This window comes from Diceros bicornis, chromosome 29, assembly GCF_020826845.1.
Source record: "Diceros bicornis minor isolate mBicDic1 chromosome 29, mDicBic1.mat.cur, whole genome shotgun sequence".
Classification (NCBI taxonomy): domain Eukaryota; kingdom Metazoa; phylum Chordata; class Mammalia; order Perissodactyla; family Rhinocerotidae; genus Diceros; species Diceros bicornis.
In genome coordinates, this window is record NC_080768.1 from 2835030 (window position 1) to 2855967 (window position 20938).

General features: G+C 38.5%; 1 protein-coding gene across 1 annotated transcript in view; it reads right to left on the reverse strand.

The window, feature by feature from the left end:
* CSMD1 (CUB and Sushi multiple domains 1) overlaps positions 1 to 20938 on the reverse strand; it is a 1554536-nt gene that overhangs the window by 74219 nt on the left and 1459379 nt on the right. Inside the window, exon 52 of the mRNA XM_058524846.1 lies at positions 2965 to 3159. Within this exon, the coding sequence (XP_058380829.1) occupies positions 2965 to 3159 (195 nt within the window). The remainder of the gene's footprint in view (positions 1 to 2964; positions 3160 to 20938) is intronic.

Sequence of the window (20938 nt, forward strand, 5' to 3'; positions counted from 1 at the left end):
AGTAAGGAGATTTGTAAAATTTTTAAACAATGACACTATTGTGACTAATTTTTGTTCTGTTTGGAAATGAGTCATTATTGTTTATAAAAATAGTTATTTATGGTAAGATGTAATTGTCTTATTGTTATTGTAAATAAATGTACACACGTTAACGTTTTCTTAGTTTTAATTTAAATGAGTTAATGTAAGTACATTACAATCATTCTTGGTTTTAATTTATAATATGGTAAAAATCTTAAAAAGGTTTTTGGGGTCCAGTGGTAGGCAGAATTCTAAGATGGTCCCTCAGGATTCCCACCCCCCCAGTGTCAAATCGTCTCCCCTTGGTGCAGGCAGAACTGTGATTAGGTTACCAATCAGTTGGCTCTGAGTTCACCAAAAATGGGATTATGTCTCGGTGGGACTGACCTAGTGAAGTGAGCCCTTAAAGGGGCTGAGTCCTTCCTGAAGGTCAAAGAGATCTGAATGACGAGAGGGCCTGGTGAGGTGAGAGTGCAGGGCAAAGAGCTAAGCTGGCCTCCAGGACTGAGATCATTCCCCACCCACAACGAGTGACAAGGTGAGGGCTTCTGCCATAAACTGCAGCCCCATGAATTCCACTGACACACAGTGAGCAGAGGCCCACCTTTCCCTGGTCGGGCCTCCAGATGAGGACACAGCCCTTCCAACACCTGGACTTCAACACTGTGAGACCCTGAGCAGAAGAGCCAGCTAAAATGTGCCAAACATCTGCCCCCAGAAACTGTGAGATAACAAATCCGTGTTATTTTACACCACTAAGTTGTAATATTTAATGTGACAACATGGATGGACCTTGAGGGCATTATGCTCATGAAATAAGTCCGACAGAGAAAGACAAATACTATACGATCTCACTTATATGTGGAATCTAACAACAAAAAAAGCTCATAGCTACTGAGAACAGAGTGGTGATTATCAGAGGCATGGGTGAGAGGTGGGTGAAATGGGTGAAGAGAGTCAAAAGGCACAAACTGGAAGTTTGTGGAAAATTCAGGATGAGCATAAACGTCCTGTCTTTATGAGGAAACAAGGATGATTTCAAAGATGCCGAAGGACAAGATGAAGAGGCCAGGTAAAAGGGACTCCCCCTGGTCAAACTGTGACCACTGGAACTAAAAACATTAATAAAAACACAAAACCAAAAAGGAAACAATGATATCAGTGGAACCCATAGCTTCTGGAGAAGGTCACATATCCATGATGACATTCAAAAGGGAGAAATAACAAAGTATGATGAAACAACTCGTGCCCAGCAATGGGAGTCAGTGACAATGACAATTTATAAGATACATCTGTGTCCTGAGATGGCTGGAGATTTCTCCAGATACATGGATTTATGGTTGTCATCCCTAGACCAAACTCAGTATGAGAACAACCAGATTAAAGTGTATTAAATTAGAGTCCGGAAAACAGACTTTCTAGACTTTCAGAAGGAAGGAGGCAGAAATACCATTAATGTACAACACAATTTTGACTTTTCTTCCCCCAAATGAGGGTGGAAGCTTGATGAGTTTGGTTAATGAGTTTGATTCAAGAATCAGGCTTTGGAAACACTCTGAAACAGAAGACTTTCCCTGTAAGTGTCAATTCTTCTGGAACGGCGATTTAAGCCTTTGTGGTATAGCAAATACCCAGATCTAGCACCACCCTCCTCTTAGCATCCCCAGACAATTGAGAATCAAGGAAAAGCTATGCTGGGACAGTTGCATTCGCAGAGGCCCCGTGTGAAGTCCCCACCCCCAAGAAGCTACCGCGTGCCTGTTTTTAAGATCCTGATTCTGGTTTGAAACTGACAAAGAGGATGTTGGCTGGAAGAGTCTCAAACAGGTGAAAGGTAAATGCTCCTACTTCTTTCTCCTCCACTCTCCATGCTGATCCTAATGATCAGTCTCCAAATCTCAGAACCGAGGTTCAAGGTGGGTGCATGTGAGGATGAGCTGCATGGATGCAGGAAGGAGGCAGCTCACTAATTCAAACGTCTAACACAGTGGAAATTCAGTCTGAGTTCAGGGACCAGATAATGAGCCATCCAGACCAGGACACTTTTGAGAAGGACAAGGGAACCGTTAGTAATTACCCTGGAAAATGGGCTTCAGGCGGGGCTGTCCCAGGACACGGGGGTGGTGTCCACTTTGACTATGGAGACTCTGAGCTTCTGGAGGTCACTGACCCTTCTTAGTTTATCACTGTGTTCCAGGTGAAGAGCTTTAGTACGTGTTTAATTAACATTTGTTCTGTTAAAAGTTGAATTAGAATGATTATCCAAGATACGAAAGCATTAAATCTTTTGTCCTTTTTCCATTTTTATTCTGGTTTATTCTTACTAAGCTGTGTATTTTATAAATATGACACTGATCTAACGACTTGTTTCTGTGCATGATAATTTCCTGTGAACAATCAACTAAAGATTGTATATTAAACATGTCTGAATCAAATAGTGCTCTGAACAATACTAATATTGTCTTATTTTTCTATTTATTCATATTTATTATGAAACCTACTCAAAGGTTTAACTGCTTATCTTGTACCTACGAGAATAATCATCTCCCTTTTCAAGACAGTCATTATTTGAGAACACAATATCCTCAACATAAATACTATTTCCCAAAATCCTAATTAGAAGGTTTGAATAGTCAGTGCATGGATTAAGAGTTATCTTTTTGAACATGGGCCTGGATTTGTTTTTGAGCTGATATAAAATATTTGCTTGTTCTAATATTTCAAAGTTTATAAAATATGATCACTAACAAGGAAGAGACAGCATTTAACATTTCATCCAGCAGTCATATATTTTAAGTATGTCACATGAAAATACATATTCATCATTATAATGGAAAAAAAGCCATCTGGTTATATTGTTAATCTACAGGACCGACAGATAACAGTTCCTTAAAAAGTGGATGCCACTGATGTTGGTATTGAGAATGGCCACCCGTTACTCACCTCTACATCTCGGCTTCTCCTCCCCTATGCTCCACGTGCCGTTAGCTTGGCACTGCACGAGCCTCCGGCCCTCCAGATAATACCCGGGGCTGCAGCTCAGCACGACTTGAGCTCCATACTCATTCAATGATCCCGAAACTCGTCTCCAGGTGACGTGCTCTGAGAGCTGAGCCTCGATGCCGGGGCAAGTCACCGCTAGAAAAGGAACATACTTAAAATTATCATCTTTTTCGTAAGGGATCAGACCATGCTTGCTTTTAATCGTAAGGCCTTCTATGTGAAACTGATCTTGCTGTGCAAAATAGATGCCATTGCCTATTACTTCAGGTTTTCTTTACTACACACACAGTGACACGGGAATGATCACACGTAAATGCATCTGATACCCCCATTGTAAGTGCATGGAAATCTTGCAAAGAGACTGTGATGTAAAGGGATAAATCATAAAAACAAAGTTTCGTGATTCATTCGGAGCTGAAAATCTTCATCATGTAAATGAAAACATGCATAGAAAATTCTTACGTATAATTTGTCTCAATATCCTCTGAGAAAGTTGGAATAGTAATTGAGTAAGTAAAAACCAGCCTGGATACAAATTTTCAGAAAATCAGCTGCCCTCATTCCCCCCCTCCCTACGCAACACACCTATATAATATTCTCTGTGTATTACTGGATTTACAAGCACACAAAGTTCATATGCACACTGCATTAATACTGTGCAGAAACATGTCTAACAAGTCTTAAAAGAGATACCTATTCATGCTCTTAGGAAAAGGTCCAGAATTACAGGAGCTACTTAATAAAGAACAGTAGCAACAATTGTAAAAGCAGTAATAGCAGTAGTAATATTAGTACTAGTACAATATTACTGGAATGGACTTCAAGGGATTTATAAACATGGTGAAAATACACACAGAATATGGTGTATGTGAGCATATATATTTTCTGAAAATTACAATACTATTTCAATTGAATTTTACAATTCTCTAAATGGGAAGCTACCTGAACTAACAGCATCACAGTCAACCACCCACAAAATTGACCCAATTGATTAATTTATTGAGCCTGGAAGAATTCGCTACAGAAACCATAGTTTTCTCAGAATGATATTAATAAATAGATTTTACTTTTAAATTCTATACAAATGCATTATAATTGAATCAGACATATCCAAAATGTTACAAAATCTCATTTAATCTTCTCTCAGTAATTTACCAGTGCTATGTGCAAATAAGCTGAAGAAATAGGCCTTTTCGGTATTATTACAATAATAATATCAGTGAGGTTTAACATGTGAAAAGGATTTGCTAATTTAAAAGTAATCCTTATTTCTATTTCTCTTAGGTATTTTTTAGATAAAACAATTAATCCAAAATTTATATGGATATTCCAGTGTTTTACCTAATGATACAAATAAAATTTTTCTCTAAGCAGAACATCTTTAGAATTCCAGGCACGAGTGCCTGTTCTGAAAGTTTTTAATGCCTTTAACCTTATAAATCCATAACTCAATTTCAATCCTACTGCATACTTCAAACAAAATTCATTTCATTTCACCAAAAAGTGTGCTTCTAGAATTAACTTGATTGCTTTTAAGTACCTGAACTATCTTTTACAAACTCTATTTCTGCCCTGGTGGTCCAGTGGTTAAAGATTCGGCACTCTCACCCTGTGGCCTGGGTTCCTGTCCCAGTCAGGAAACACGCCACCCCTCTGTCACATTGTGGTGGCTGCATGTTGCTGTGATGCTGAAAGCTATGCCACTGGGATTTCAAATACCAGCAGGGTCACCCATGGTGGACAGGTTTCAGCAGAGCTTCCAGACTAGACAGACTAGGAAGAAGGATCTGGCCACCCACTTCTGAAAACATGGCCATGAAAACTCCGTGAACAGCAGCAGAGCATTGTCTGATAGAGCGCCAGAAGGTGAGAGGACGGTGGAAAAAGCCTGGGCAGGGGTCTGCTTTGCTGTACACAGGGTCCTAGGAGTTGGAATCCACTCCATAGCACTAACAAAAACAAATTTCTGCCAGGAAGGATTCAACGTTGGCCTACACGATGGCATCAGAAGCTTTCTTTGAGCTACGACCGTGGTGATTTCCAAATCTGGAACGATTACCTTTTTCTTCATGAAAATGGTATTTGGTTGCCTTTGTAATTATCTGATTCTGGTTTGTTTGCTTGCATCTCTTTCTCTTGCCAGGCTCTAAGCTGCTTTGTTGTAAACACTACATCTTTTTAGTTTTTCCTGAGTATAACGTCTGACTTACAGCAGGTGCCGATGGCATATATTTATAAATGTGAGTGTGAGTACAGGAGTGTGCACACTATTGTGAGTGTGTGGGCTAGTGTGTGTGTGTGCTTTGAAAAATTACATGCCAAGAAGATGTTACGGCAGCGAGAAAACAAAGAAACTGAGACAATAAAAGCAAATGGTGTGCAAACTGAGAGTGAAAAGGAAAGTGAGAACTGGAGTAAACATTTAACACGAAGTCCATCCCGTCCTTTAGTCAGCATAAGAGAAAAAAGAGAGGTGGGAGGGGCCCAGAAACTGCTGCAGACAAGATTTTATTTAATATTTCTACAGATGCTCTGAGGGAGGGAGTATCCTGAACCACCTGAGTGTGAACAACCTATGACATTACTCTGGTGGAGAAATCCCGAGTAACGTACACCAAGACGGTGTAAGAAGATGGTGTCCTCCGAGCAGTGATGAAGAAGGTCCCCTGCTGGTAAGTGTTGTCTCCATGCATGTCTGCATTCATGTGAAAACAATGCAATAGTCCCCAGAAACCCATCGCCCTGACATGTTGCTGCTGATGAAGTTGTCACCAAGAACACCCTTTGTTACAAGCCCTGGCCCAGCGGAATCACGGAGCCACAATCCTTCACCAGGACTGTGAGCTTTGTGGGAGGAAACTAACTTGGAATGGAAAGAGAACATTTTAAAAGCCCCAAATATCCATTGCCTTCTGATTCACGCTTTGGGGAGCAGCCCTGGTCACCCGAGTCAGACACTTGAGACAGTTCTCCTGGGCTCTTTCTCACACCCCCGCACCCCAGATGCCACCAGGTGACCAGGGCCGGCTGAGGCCCCCAGGTAACCCCATTTCTCCTCTCCAGTCCTCACTGCCATCTCCTTGCGCGACCATCTACTAGTCAAACTCTGAGCTTTGGTGAAAAACGCCACTGCACACCCTTAAAAGAATTGTAAAAAGTATTTACCCCCTTGCACTTCTTCATTACAAATCTAAAAGGTTTCCTCATAAGCTTAAATAATTGGCAGTATATGATGTGTAAAGTATGATAAATATCTATGTCCTTAAAAAAAATCACTTTTCTCAGATCCAAGAGGATAATATCACAGCAATTTGATACTTTTGAATATTCATTAAAAAAATCCATGACTACCCCCAAAATTTATTTCAATCTTTGTTCTCCTTGAACTATTACTTCCATTCTACAATCCCCCCAGAAATGTAATCTAAGATAAGATATTCCTATGTTTGAAAGTCCTTTATGAATAATCCTATCATATTTATCAGTAGCAAAATTTGATTGTTATTTTATTATTAATATATAATTGATTAAATTAACAACATAATAATTTTTGGTAATCCATTTTAAACACAAAAAGTAGCATTTTGCTAGCAATACACCAGTTAATGATAGAGACAGGGATTTTCTATTGTTCATGCATTACTGATTGTGAGAAAGAGACATGGTTTAGTATCAATTTTATTGCTATTTTTTATTTTCATAAATGTTTTATTATGGATATTTTATTTATGTTAAGCAGCTTAACATAAATAAGCAGATGGAAAGGGAAATAGTTTGGTTACAGCAATATCTCTCAATTCTTTGCACTCATACTTGGTTATACACCAAATATCACCGTTATCAAAAATGATTTGAAGAAAGTCATTTAATTTTATTGAAAACAACGAGTTAGAATCTACCAGACTTGCAAAAAGAAAGCCACTGGATTTCTCCACACCTGCACCAGTGTTTTGGACTTTTCCCTCTCTTTTCCTCTTTTTTGTTTTGTTTTCTTTCTTTCTTTGTTTTCTGTTTTTGTTGGTCGTGTTGGGTTTTTTTTCTTTCTGTTTTTAATATATTCAGGTAAATTTGTATTGAAACATACAAACAGAAAGTGCACAAGTTGATATTATACAGTTAAATAAATCTTTACATGATAAACACACCCCCATGTGACCAGCAACCACCTCAAGAACTGGAACATTACCAGCACCCCAGAAGCCATCTCATGCCACTCAGTCACTCACTATTTCTCCCCCACCCACCCCACATGCTTCATTCAAGGACAGACAGAATGTAAACCAACTTCTAATGACATAAACCTATCTTCTAACACTATAGATTGGTATGACCTGTTTTTGAACTTCACATAAGTGGAACAATATGGTATGCTATATGGTTCTGACTTCGATATTATGCTTTTGAAATTAATCCATGTTAAGGCATGTAGCTAGAGTGTTTATTTTTATTTCTATACTTTATTCACTGTGTAAACATATAACAGTCAATTTATACATTCCCTATGGATGGCCATTTGGGTTGTCTCTACTTTTGGCTTTTACAAACAGTGCAGCTTTGAGCCTGTCCTTAGACAAATATATTAATGCACGTCTGTGGGCATATTTCTAGGAGTGGAACTGCTGGTTCATGAGGTACTGTCAGCTTTAGTACATGCTACCAAACATTTTTCCAAGAACAATGAACAACGTACCACTTCCACCAGCAATGTGTTAGAGTTCCAGTTCTTTAACACTCTTGTCAATGCCTGGTACCCTGTCTTTTTTATTTTAGGAATTTATAAATTCTGGTGTGGGGGTGCAGTGGTATCTATTAGTTATTCTGCATTTTTCTTGCTGGATAGAATCCTTTAAACAATCTTTGTTTGATATATGTCCTTCAAACATGTTCACTCTTTCTGGGTTTGACTTTGTCAGGATCTTAAACAGTATTTTGAGGAAGAGAAGTGCTGAAATTTAATGTAGTCCAATATATCTACTTTTTCCTTTGTTATCAGGGATTTTGGTGTCCTCATGAAGTCTTTACCTAACCCAAGCTCATGCAGGGCAGGTGGTAGAATTCGTGAAGCTGGGTTTTCGGAGAATCTTTATGTTTACCTTTGACATTTAGATCTATAATCATCTTGCATTGACTTTGTACATGCTGTGGTGTAGGGGTCAAGTTCATTTTTCGATATGGATAACCAGTTGAACCATTTATTGAAAAGACCATCTTTTTCCTCATTGTTAAAAAAACAACCGAATATTTTCCAGGATGCTGATATCTCTGCCATTGGTCTATTTGCCTCTGCTTGTGCCAGTACCACACTGGTTTAATTCCAGTGCCTGTACAGTGAAACTAGATATCAGGGGCCACAAGAAAATGCATCGCCTGTGAGAAGTAGGCCTGTCTTTTGTAAAAACAAGTTTGAGAAGTACTGAGAAGAGAAACACCCTGTGCTAGAGAATCTACTCAGACAGCTTGATCTTCAGGGAAAGGAAATATGATGTTTAGGATCTGGAAATGGATCTCCTTAAAACTCTCCTTTCTCCTTGAAATAACTTGCCTCCCTTAGGATTGTGCTTCCCTGGTTCGAGGTCACTATAAACAAGGCTCCTTAGGACCCAGCCTCTCTCACCTGCCAAGGCGCACCTACCCTAGCTCCCCCAACAAATCTTGTCAACCAGGAACACTACTGAGGGCTCTCCTGCTGTGCACATGCTCTTCCCTCTGGCTGAAATGCCATTCCTTCCTCCAGTATGACATATACTCATTCTTAAGGCATATATTATATCAAACCATTCTTGACTGGATTAATGAGAACCACAAAATCTTCACAGTGAAGAGGTTTCTCTGAAAGAACACTTTGGGGGAAAAGTCCTCTCTAGGTCCACAGGACTCCATTTCTGTTGTGTATGTTTACGATCCTGAGAAGGCATGGTGCACAGAGTGGGACCGTGCAATGACAGCAGAGTCTGAGGATCCCCCGAAACATGAGCTTCAGACCTCAAGACAAGTGGTGAAAGGAAACAAGCTGGGATGCACGTAAAGAGGGTTATGTGGTTGTCTCTGCCGGATGAGACTGCAGGCGCCTTTTTCTTCCTATTTTTACTCTATCCCGTAGTTTCCAGGTTTCCTGCACATTAGCGATGGCCAGAGAAAAGCCAATCAAGTGATCAAAGGGTTAAGGAGTATTGGCCTGATGACCACAAGAGAGCATTTTGCTAAAAAAATAATAAATAAATTTTAATAAAAAATAGGCTGGAAAAAAGTGAAAGTTGAGAGAACTAATTTTTTTTTTTCAGAAAAAACTTGAAACAGTAAACTAAGTTGCCAATGAAAGAATAGGTTGCCTTGTGGTGCAAATATAGATGCATGCACGCACGCGCGTGCACACACACACATATATATAATTTATGTATACATATATCAACGTTTATTATACAAATACAACACATGTAAATATAAAAGATTACATAAATTAATGCATAATAGTTTAATAAGAGATGATTTAGAAACACTAGGGTGCTTCTGTTATATTCTTTATTTTTTATTTCTTCCCACAACATCAGTACTTTTAGGTGGAAAAAAAAGAAAAGAGAACAAAAATATAGGATATAGGAGGAATGCAAATATATCCCAATTCAGGGAGCTGCAGTAAGTGACCCACGCGGAACTGAGTATTTTACTCCACAGGGACGTGTTCATTTCATAACATTAGATTAAGGGAATAAGGTAAAACTGAAAATGACGTGGCATGGGAGACTACGTGAAGCTAAAGCTAAGAGCTGGAACCAAAATATGAGTAGAACATCCTGGAAGAAGGAGAATGGAGAAAGAGCTGAGGGCACTGGGGAGAGAGGGGAGCAGGGCCTGGGAAACAGTTTTCCGCCTGGTTCTCCTCTTTGCCCAAGGCTGGCCCTGCCCTTCAGAAGCCAGCTGGAATGAACAGGCGCATGTCCCCTAAGACTCACAAAGTTGAATTGCAGTCAGAAGGCAACATGCAGCAGCCTGAGTGCCACCGTGCTGACATTTTTTAAAGGAAACACTTCATTCCTCCTAACAGAACTATCTCAGACTGGAATTCACTGGGTTTCTTCTGTGTACTGCCAGCCCTCCCCAGTTACCTGAAGTCACAGACGGCTCCCACCAACCACTGCTGCTTCTACAGACTTCTACTTGTTTAGTGTTTTCACAAATAAGAGGTCCTGCTCACATTGTGTGAATAAATATATGTATATTTTTACACTAAGCTGATCCTCACAACAACACTGAGATAGGAAAGATGGCTGTTATTACTATTATTTGCATTTTATTGACAAGCAAGTAAGCTCAGGTCCCCCAAACCAGGCTAGAATCCCCACCTGTGTCCCTCAGTGTGTTTCTCTCACCTGTCCTTTCCTCCACCACTAGAGACAACACCAGAAAATTCTATTTATTCTACCAGTGACCAAACAGGTGACGCCAGACATGGTTTTCAGAATTAAGTCAGTGAGGACTCTGGACACACTAACATCAGAATATCCCAAAATAATGACATAATTTTTAAAGAATGCTTTAAAATGTTGGTCCATTTGGAAAATGTAGCAAAGAAAGCATTTTGTTTACATAAATATTATAAATCAGTATAGATGACAATTACAAGCGAAGCAATTGCCAGGTCAAGTTTAGTGAAATTAAATGTTTTCAAAAACACACAGATGTAGCCAGTGTGATAGAAAGTGCTCAGTCTGCGAATTTAGCTTACATTCCTTCCTTTTTATTTAAGGAACTATAGATTCTCTTCTACTTTCTTAAAGAAAACAACATTTATGGAATAATTTTCTTCTATTTCAGCACATTCAAGAGAACGTGTGCCGTCGACTGTTCCCAAGGATTTGACGTGGTTCACAGCATTAAGCATTGATGCGGTTGACACAGTTTTGTATTAAAAATCCCTAAATGATGCTTCTCAAGTCAGATCAGTTGAGAGCACAGACAATAAAGTGTCTATTCACAAAAGACACATTTTCTCTATCTTGTGAATGCTTCAGTGACAACACAAAATATTTTGCGTTTTACTTGAGAAATACTGGCTTTATATTTTTCCATGAGTGGTTCTGATTTATTACAGACTCACTCAGCCAGTGGCAAACCAGGAAAGCCAACAGTTGTTTTGTTTAAGGTACTCAGACAATGACAGCATTGCCACCATAGATAAAGGCCTTTACCCTTCCCTCTCGTAAATTACAGACACTTATCATAAATCTTCTGTGATAGTCTAATCAGCCCTGAGATGCAGGGATGCAGTTGTCTTTTTTTTTCCTAACACAGATACTCCCCCATCACATTCAATGCAGGTAACTGCTTCTTATTACCGAGTTTACTTCAAATACATTTATTTAGATTTTTAAAATTGTGATCTGATACCACTGGAGTAAAGTGATTTAATCAGCCTCTGTTCTTGTACAAGCAAAGCAGAGCTTTCAGCATGCCACTCACAATCTGTCCTCACTGGAGAAGGGGGAGAGAATCCACCGTTAGTTATGGTACGTTAGAAGCTGAAGAACAAGATTGCTTTGGCTTACATAAATAATGAATATAAAGTGTTTGGGGAAAACCAGGGCACTGAGATGATCTTCAACACTGCTCTATGGAGAAACCCCTGCACAAAGACAGACTGAGACTGTGGGATTCTTAAGGACAAAAATGGTTTGGGGTTTTTGTTTTAACCTCAGAGCTTCACCAAATGATTAGCACACGTGTTATTTAAAATAAGAGTAAGTGGATTAATACAGGGTGAATTAATTGAATTTTGACGTAAACCTCAGAGCTTCACCAAATGATTAGCACACGTGTTATTTAAAATAAGAGTAAGTGGATTAATACAGGGTGAATTAATTGAGTTTTGACGTAAACTTCTAGGACATAATTTAAAGGCTCACCTGAGAGGGATCAGCTTTTTACAGGCATCAGACAAAAAGGGTCTGAAGCCTTTAAAACTCCTACTTCCTTCTCCCCCAAGATTCCTGATGGACTCTAGATCTTACAACACTCTCATCTTCTCAGAGTCCTGAAATTGCCAGATTTCTACCCATTCTTGTGGTTATTGCTTTTCCCATTTGTGACATTTTCAAAACCCTCATGAGATCAGACATTTTTCCTGCCCCAGGCTTCTTGTCACGATGTTACTATGGTTAGTCTTAATAAAGGTATTTTAGCAGAGTCAGACCCTAGAACATTTAAATAGCTAACTGTAGTTTTGTCAAATAACGAATGCTCCAACTCTATCCATAGCCTAAAGGTAAACACCATCCACGAAATCTGATTCCAACAAGAAAACAAGACCAATATTGAATTAACTTCATCTACTCAATGATATAGGCAAATGTGGTTCAGAATTTTTTGCAATTCTATAATCCAAGTTTGATACTAAAGCTATTTTTTTAATTATATAAAATGGCTGATTTGCTAATTATACAAAATGAGTCTAAACCAAACTCTGGAAAGGATGAAAATAGTACTGCTAAGCCAAGTGTAGATTTAAAGTAAAAAATCTTAGTGTTGCATGATTTCATTTATTAGGCTTAACTGCAAAGGAATCCACAGAGTTTACATCATCTACAGCTCTCTGTCAAAACGTCGCTTTTACATTTGCTTCTAAAAAGCCCCTTAAAGTTTTTTGTGGTAGCTTTTGTTTTGTTTTCATTTGTATTTTTTGTTATGTCCCATACGTTGCATATTTTTGAAGTCCAGTATTCTAGCATGCATTGATATGCAACACTGAACCAGATATCGGTCAATTCCTCTAATTAAGAATGTCTTTAGAGTTCTTTGTTGAAAGAAAATGATTTGCTTAAGTATTTTTAGGTATTTGTTTAAGTATTCTTTCCTAATTCCCCCAGTGACAGAATTTTCCCCTTGTTTCCCTTCGTGTTTCAGATAAGAGTCTAACGATGTGCTCAAGAGTAATTTGTGGATTGTGATGAGCAGGACCCTAAATCTTACGCTATTGTGTATACAGCATAGGCAGTGCCGTGAGAGAACCGCCAGAGCCCTGCCCGGGGACTCATGGGCTTTATCATGGAGACAAACTGGACCAACTAGGACCTGGCATCTAAGCCAGTGGCCACATAGATTAGTAAACCTCAATAATATTCAGTATGAATGGATTGTGACAAACTGACTAGGACAGATCCTCAACCTTTAATACTTTGGACGCAGATCAGGAGAGATCTATAGAGAGAAGATAAAAGAGAGCAGAGTGGAGAGCCATAGATGCTTCTGGAAAGTTGGTAGCTAGTTGCCGCAGCAGCCTATGAGGGAGACACTCAGCCAGAAGCTGATGCTGAGAAACCACATCCCTGGATTCACTGCCGAGTGAAGACCCGGAAAATCTTAACTCCTGTAACACCTTCTTGTCCTTCCTTCCTTCCCTGTATGTGATGACAACAAACTCTTACCACATGGACCAACGGAGGCGTTTTCCATTTCCAGGGACTGCAAGTCCCAACCCACCTAAGCTGCATTTAAAAATGAGGATTCAGGGAAGGTGTTTCAGATATCCGGGGTCTTCCAGTGTACTTTCCTTCCTATCGGCACATGAGACACACACTGGCCTTAAATTCCACAGACTGGATTTTATTATGGGGAGTGCCTTAAAAAACAGGGTTATTTTGTGTCACTATTCATTTTGCTGATTATCAATTATATTATATTTGCGATCTCCAAAATCAAACTAAAAAATGCGTTTCTCTTCTTAAAAAAAAAAAAAAAAGAGTCTGGTTTTAGGAAACACAGCCATAGCCGGGATTTATCTTAAAAGAAGAGTAGTTTCCAAAGCAGGTTTCACTGGATACCCAGAAAGTGACTCAGGCCTCAGACACAGATGTAGAATGGTTATCGGTGAAAGGCACCTCCTGCAGCAATATACGTGTGTATGTATAGGTATATATTGTCACTTTATAGATGTAAATCGTTTGTGTATTTAAGAAACTAATATAAAGTTATACAATCTATCTAGAAGGTCTTTTCTATCTCAAAATCTCGGTGGGATTGTGGTGAGACAAAGGGAAGAGATGAGGAGGCAGATCAGGAAAATGCGGTGAAGAGCCCAGCGGAAATCCTGGCGTAGAGAAACGCAAACGTCTTTGAAACTGAATCCAATGTCACTTCAATTGTCAATCAGGTTTCCTCAGGCTCAAATATAAATATTATGTAGATAACTAGTAGAATTAGATGTTCAGATGTATATTTAATAAATACCTGTTTTAAAGACAATATCAATAGTGGAATAAATATTAGTAAGTAAATCTGAATCTAAAATCTAGATATAATGATGCTAAAATCCACAAATTTTGGATTAGGAAGGTTTGTATTTGTGAGCTGCCATTTGTTTCAATCCATAAAACAGAATAGCCCACAGAAGAGCCCTCTCTCAAGAGAGATATATAAACCAATCACCTGTGCCCTTAAATGTTTCAGGAAATAAATACGTGTGTGTGTATATGTGTGCGTCTTTATGTGTCTATATGAGTCTGTGTGTGTCTATCTGTCTATCTGTCTTGGTGTGTGTCTCTATGTGTGTGTCCGTGTGTGTCTGTGTATGCGCATCTGTATCTACGGGTGTCTGTCTGTGTCTGTGTGTATTTCTGTGTGTCCCTGTCTCTGTGTGTGTTGATGTGTGTCTGTGTGTGTGTGAAAAAAGAGAATGAGAGAGAGATCCCATGTTGATCCTGCCTTTCTGACTTTGGGGGAGTTTTTGGTCTTCTGAACTAAATTCACCACCGTTGCCTCAGCTCTTTAAGTCCTCATTCGAGCTAACAATAAATGGTTCTTCATAGGTTTTTAGAAAGGAGTGGCCCTCATATAGCTCTTGGCTCCTGGAAGAGGCCATCAGCCCTGCATTGAGCGTAGGTGTCAGGGGCTTGGAAAGGAGAATGATGGAAGGAAGGAGAGAAACTACATGCTGTGCTGATGTTCGGACCACCCAACAGACGGGTCTCCTTTGCCCATGATGGCTCTTCCCTCTTCCTTCTCCTTCACACTGAGAAGTAAGCCTCTGACAATTCTGGGGACTCGAAAAGATTGAAATAAGGAGGGATCATTCAAATCTTACGTTACAGATATTTCCTCATCTTCTATCCAATAACTCCCCAAAATGTTAAGGCAGCCAAATTCTCTCACCAAAAACATTAACTTCCAGGCCCTCAGCACATGTGGCTTGTAGAAGCCTTTAGTTTCTAACATCGATGTTGAGTATTACTGAATGAAAAGGAAAATCAAGGTGTAGATAAATGTCTTTAAAAGCACACATATATATACATATACTTTTTATATTAAGATAAAATTATACATTACTTATTTAAAATAACTCCATGACAACTCAATAGAAGATTCAAATGCTTTAGTAAAATAATAATGTAAGATATTTATGAGTATCCTTTTTATATAAGAAAAATTGAAAGAAAATATTTTGCAACATCTGAAAACAGTTTAAGTTCCAGAGTCAAACTATTTTTATTTCCTTTTGTCTGCCTAGAATTTTTAAGTGTTTTTATTAATATCAATAAATAATTCATGAATGCCTCTGTACAAGAAATGGTAAGTTTTTGTTTCTTTTTTAACCAACAAGATGAAAATAGTTGGAATCTAAAGAAATTAGAGCACTCCCGACAAAGGCTGGATTATATGAAATCACTAACATTCAACACTTCTGGACTTAAAAAAAACAGAAATTTTGTAGGGTTCAACCAAATAATTTAGAAAATTTTCAAATGAACAGCAAATGTTTTTAAAAGTAAAACATTTATGTACTATGCAGTAAAAATACATTTTATTTTTCTTGTTTTATTTTCAGTTCTATGATGATATTAGTATAGAACAAGTAAATCCTATTTATATGAATTTCTTTTTCTAAGACCCCAAACATAAAGGCTATGTGTCACATCATGAACACACTTGAGAAAGTGCTGAGGTGAAAATACTAAACTTGAAAACTTTCTTCTAGCAATATTTAAAATTTTCCTAAATTCTTAAAATTTAATGCACAATATCATACATAGCATCAAGTTATTTTATCTTCAAAAAATGCACCAGGAGTGATAGATGTGCAGAAATATTCTTTTTGGATGATACGTGATTTTAACGCTTCAAAGAAAATAAACTGTATCCCATCTTTCTGCAGAGACATTTATTTCAAGAACTCATATAGAGATAGAAATGTCTGTTATTTTCCTATCTTTGCATAACTGTAGGTTTAGAATTGTTATATGAAAGATGAAGATATCAGTATACTTATATTTAATAAAATTAATAAACTTAATCATTCAAAATAACAGTATAGAAAAATTATTAGTCTAGAAGTCAACATATGTACAGAATAGGCAGAATGGCCTTCAAAGTCCTGTATGTATTTAACACACTGATTCATCAAAACCACATATATAACCATGCACAATTTCCATTCTTCAGGATTATTTTGCCTTTTAACAAATGCAAGCTGTGTCTGAGCCGGTGGTAGAAACATTTTTGGAGCAGCTATAGCACGATGATCAGAGCCCTGCTCAGCAGACAGCGGCCTGCCTGGCCTGGCGCATCTCAGCCTTAAGTCAGCAGGGAAAGGGCTCAACTATCCAGGTGAAAAAGGGGAAAAGCCCTCACGTCCATGAGTCTCTCTGGTTATACTGTAGCAACTTACTGTTTGTGTAAAAATATGGTTTCTTTAGATCTTTTTTAACAGGGGCCATGATACTCACTCATTCATTCATTCATTCTACAAATAGTTATAAAGATACAGCCGTGAACCAGATGGACAAACACACTGCCTTGTGGAGCTTATGTTTCTTAGAGATTAAACAATAATAACTAACATATTCCAATCCCTGGAGGCCATAAACGACTGAAGTCAAACAAACCTGTATTTACCATTCTTGATGCATTTACATGCCAACTTTATTTACTTTCTTATATTTATCAGGGAGCCAAGGGGAAGCTTTAGTTCACAACTCTCGTTAAAAAACAAAGAGCTGGACTAAGCCATGCTCGATTTTTGGAAACAAAGTAAAAGAAAAGGGACAGGAAACTCATACAGAGTAGAACACGGTTGACTCTGAACATTTGGGGTTGAACCTAACCTGAAATGACAGCATCTGGGTCGGTTAAATATCTTAACTCCAAAAGAGCACCAGCATCCCCAAAGATGTTTTACATAAGAATATAAAGCCAACTCTGTTACTAGGTCTGTGCCAGGCACAGGGGCAAGTCACGGTGGCAGGGGACGGGGCAGGACAGCGCTGGGAGACACTTCTCCAGGGTCTCCCATGCATCTTCCCAGCTGAGGCACTAAACTCATCTTTTGGTCTGGACTATCTTTTCAAAGCTTAGAGTAAACAGCCTTGGAAAGCAGAGATAGACATGTGCCTCCTGTCTTGCACACAGAAATTTCCTTTTTTTTTTTTTTTTGAGCTTTAATATGTATTTTTTAAATGTATTTAGAGTTTGCACATGATGATTGTGCATCTAGATCAGGTGGGGACCAGGCCTTTCTTCACCAGCTTTGTTAACATCTGAACTGAAATCCCTTGTACATGCACAGTGTAGGCCAGACGAGCCCTCTGCAGTAGCTACACACGTGACAACACGGGGGCACGCGCAAGAGGGCCAGCGTCGGGCCGATAGTGGTCCTGACTCCATCATAGACTGACTGTGCAACCTCGAGTGGTTATTCACTTCTCTGCGTCTCCGGTTCCCATCCGTATGGTGGGGATAACAATAGTGCTCCATCGGTTTGTTGAAGGACTCAAAGATAGAATGTTGTAAGATGCTACAACAGTGCCTGGGACGTAGCGGAAACTCAATAATGCCAGGTGTACAATTGGTTTCATAACACAGTGGTTTAACAATATGATTTATGATTAAATGATCGTTGTCGGGATGTTAAATGAAAAGTATAACATGTGCTCTACCCTGAAAATAGGGATAATTAATAAAGACAACAACTCAAGCAATTTTAAGGCCATTTCCTAAGGGATTAAGGGGATAAATATATATCCCCAAATGTTTTATACATACTATATGTTATGTATAAAACACACATATATGCATACACATATAAAAATATGTATATATATAATTTACTTATATATGTATACACACACATAAATGTGTATTATATATGCATATATATGCATAAGTGTATTACATATAGATGAATCCATATATACACATATAGGTAGATAGATACATGGATAGATAATTTATATGTAATCTTAGTTTTTCCATGATTGGGCTATTTATAGGTCATATAAAACTATTTGGTATGACTTTAACATGCTCTCGCTTTCCTGAAATGTATACACATTGCATTTAACCATGTAAAGTGCTCATGGTCTCTGGCACATAGCGGGTGCTTAATAAATTATTAATGATGAACTTGCTTCACTTACTAACAGCTTTAATTGAAGAAGAAAAAAATATCTACACATTGGGAGTACAACTTTGACTTTGTTTTTCCTTGGCAGGTAATCTTAATGGTTTTGCTTTCTCCTAAATGCAAAGCGCATAACGTATATCTACTCATCATTTTGTCAAACTCTTAAACCCAATACATTAATACCAATAGCCCTCCCTTGTTCTACTATGTCACTAGCACGAATCATATCTTCAATGATCGAAATCCAGTCTCGGTAAATAATTAAAATAAAAAGAAATGAGCCTCAAACATCTGTCTTGGAGATTTGTGCCACTGCAGGAAGTATGCAAACGGAAACACGGTTATTCATTACAACCTTCATTTTAGAAAACCTCAGGGTGAAATGAACTAATTTTATTTACCACTTACATTTACTATTTATCAAAGCTGGGGTGTTTCTTATCTCTTGAGATTCAGTGTACTGATCTAATATTATTGCAGTTGGTAAAGAAACTTATAAAATTGTGTCACAGTAACAAAATATATGAGGAATTGGCCTTGGGAAAATATACATTTCAGAATTTAATAGTAACCAAATTTTCTGACTAAGAGCTAAAGTTTTACTTTTACTCTGCCCAATTTCTTTAATTTAAATTAAGTAAAGAAAACATTCTCCCCCAAATAAAAATTAAATATGTTTCCAAGCATTTGAACACCAGGGAATTTTAATGAAATGGCCCTATCTCCCTTTTAAAGTCTAATAGACACTGGGAAAAAAAATACTGAATGTTTCGGATGATACTTAGAAAATTGAAGGCTGCTTTTCCATTTCATTATAAGCATTATATTTATTTCCCTGCGTTACTGAACAAATAGTATCAAAAAAGACTTTAAAGTGTAAATTGACTTTTCCTGTTTAAGAATCATTTAACTGAACATACTAGAACTTCCTTATATTGGGAACCTCATTTGTATGTAAGAAGTAATTTTGTTATTTAATTTTTTTCCTTATAACTTTAAAGCAATTGTACATCTAGATGTGTATTTAAAACAGAAAACTTCAAGAGTATGTATAAATGAAGCCACTTAACCTGCTGTAGTATGATGCTTCACATAAACACAAAATAGTTCTCAACTGATGTTACATTTGTCTTTGAACTGCGAAAGGCCTCTCCTTCCTGATTTTTCCAGAGAATTTTAGACATAAATATACATTGTCCTTGAAATCATTTGGTTCTACTACATATCCTCAAAGGAAAGGCGGCTCTCTCACTTACCATCTGCTATTTAATAATTTCCAGAATGAATTACATGCTAGGTTAAAGTGGCATCTTTTTTCCTGTCTGTGTTCTCAGTTTTATAACCATTAAGACTTAAAAATCAGGAGAGTAATCAATTCCTAGAGGCAGAACAGCATAGACATTAGGAACAGGGGCTCTCTTTTAGGCTGAGTGGCTATTTGCTATGTCTGTGACCCTGGCCAACTAACTCACTCACCCCTTCCTGGGTTCTTATCTGTACAGTGGGATAGCAAATTGCATACCTCATAAGAATTCAATGGGTAAACTTGTGTAAAGCTTTTGGAATCCAGCCTGGAAGAGAGTAGGGGGTCCAGGACTAGTCTTAAACCAACTATTATCACCATGGCGTCGACACCTCACACACATATACAGATGCAGACGTGAGCTGGGTCAGGTTTCAAGTTGGCCTCCCCATAATATCTGACTTTCTTTTCTTCTCTTCTGGGGAAGTGAGCTCGAAATAAAGAGAGAGTTTATGAATTTTATTCTAATTGCCATAAGCACTCTCGGTAGGATTTCAGCAGAGGAGTGTCATGTTTTGATTCACACATGCTTAGAAGCTCAGTCTGGCTGCTGAGTGAGGGGAGACAGAGGGGGGAATGAGTGAGGGGCTGTTTCAGGGGTGCAGTGGGTGGTGGTGACTTGGCGTGGTGTGGGAGTGGCCTCACGTGGGCAGATGTGTTTGTAGATGGAGTTGACAGGACTTGACAATGGAGTGAACACAGGAGGGGAGGAAGAGAGAATGGAGGAAGGACAAAGAAGAATGTCCAGATGGCTATTCTGAATTCCCTTCCACCCGATTTGTGGGTAGCCGGGAGCACTCTCATAGCCTGGCTTCTGCTCCTGTTCTTTACTTCTGTTTCTTCCTCTTGACCCCGTTTCTGGGCATTTCTCAGAGCTTTGAGACTCTCATATCATCTCTCCTTACATTTGCCCCCACTTATCTTGGGACCAGTTTAATACTTAAACTATTCATAGGCTAGTAGACTGCACAGAGCCTTGAATTCATGGTGCACCACGGTGCAGTGCCTCCCCAGGCAGGTCCTGGCAACATTACACAATCACTGTGTTCTCGTGATGCCCAAAGCATTCACGTGGAATCAAACGATCACTGCACAGCTTTACCTGTGGCAGAGGGGATGTCCCCCAGGGTGGTGTCACTACAATGAAACACTTCGCCAGATGTTTTTATGATGACCAATCAAATTAAGTTATTTACTTTCTACTAAATTAGTAAGATAAGGAA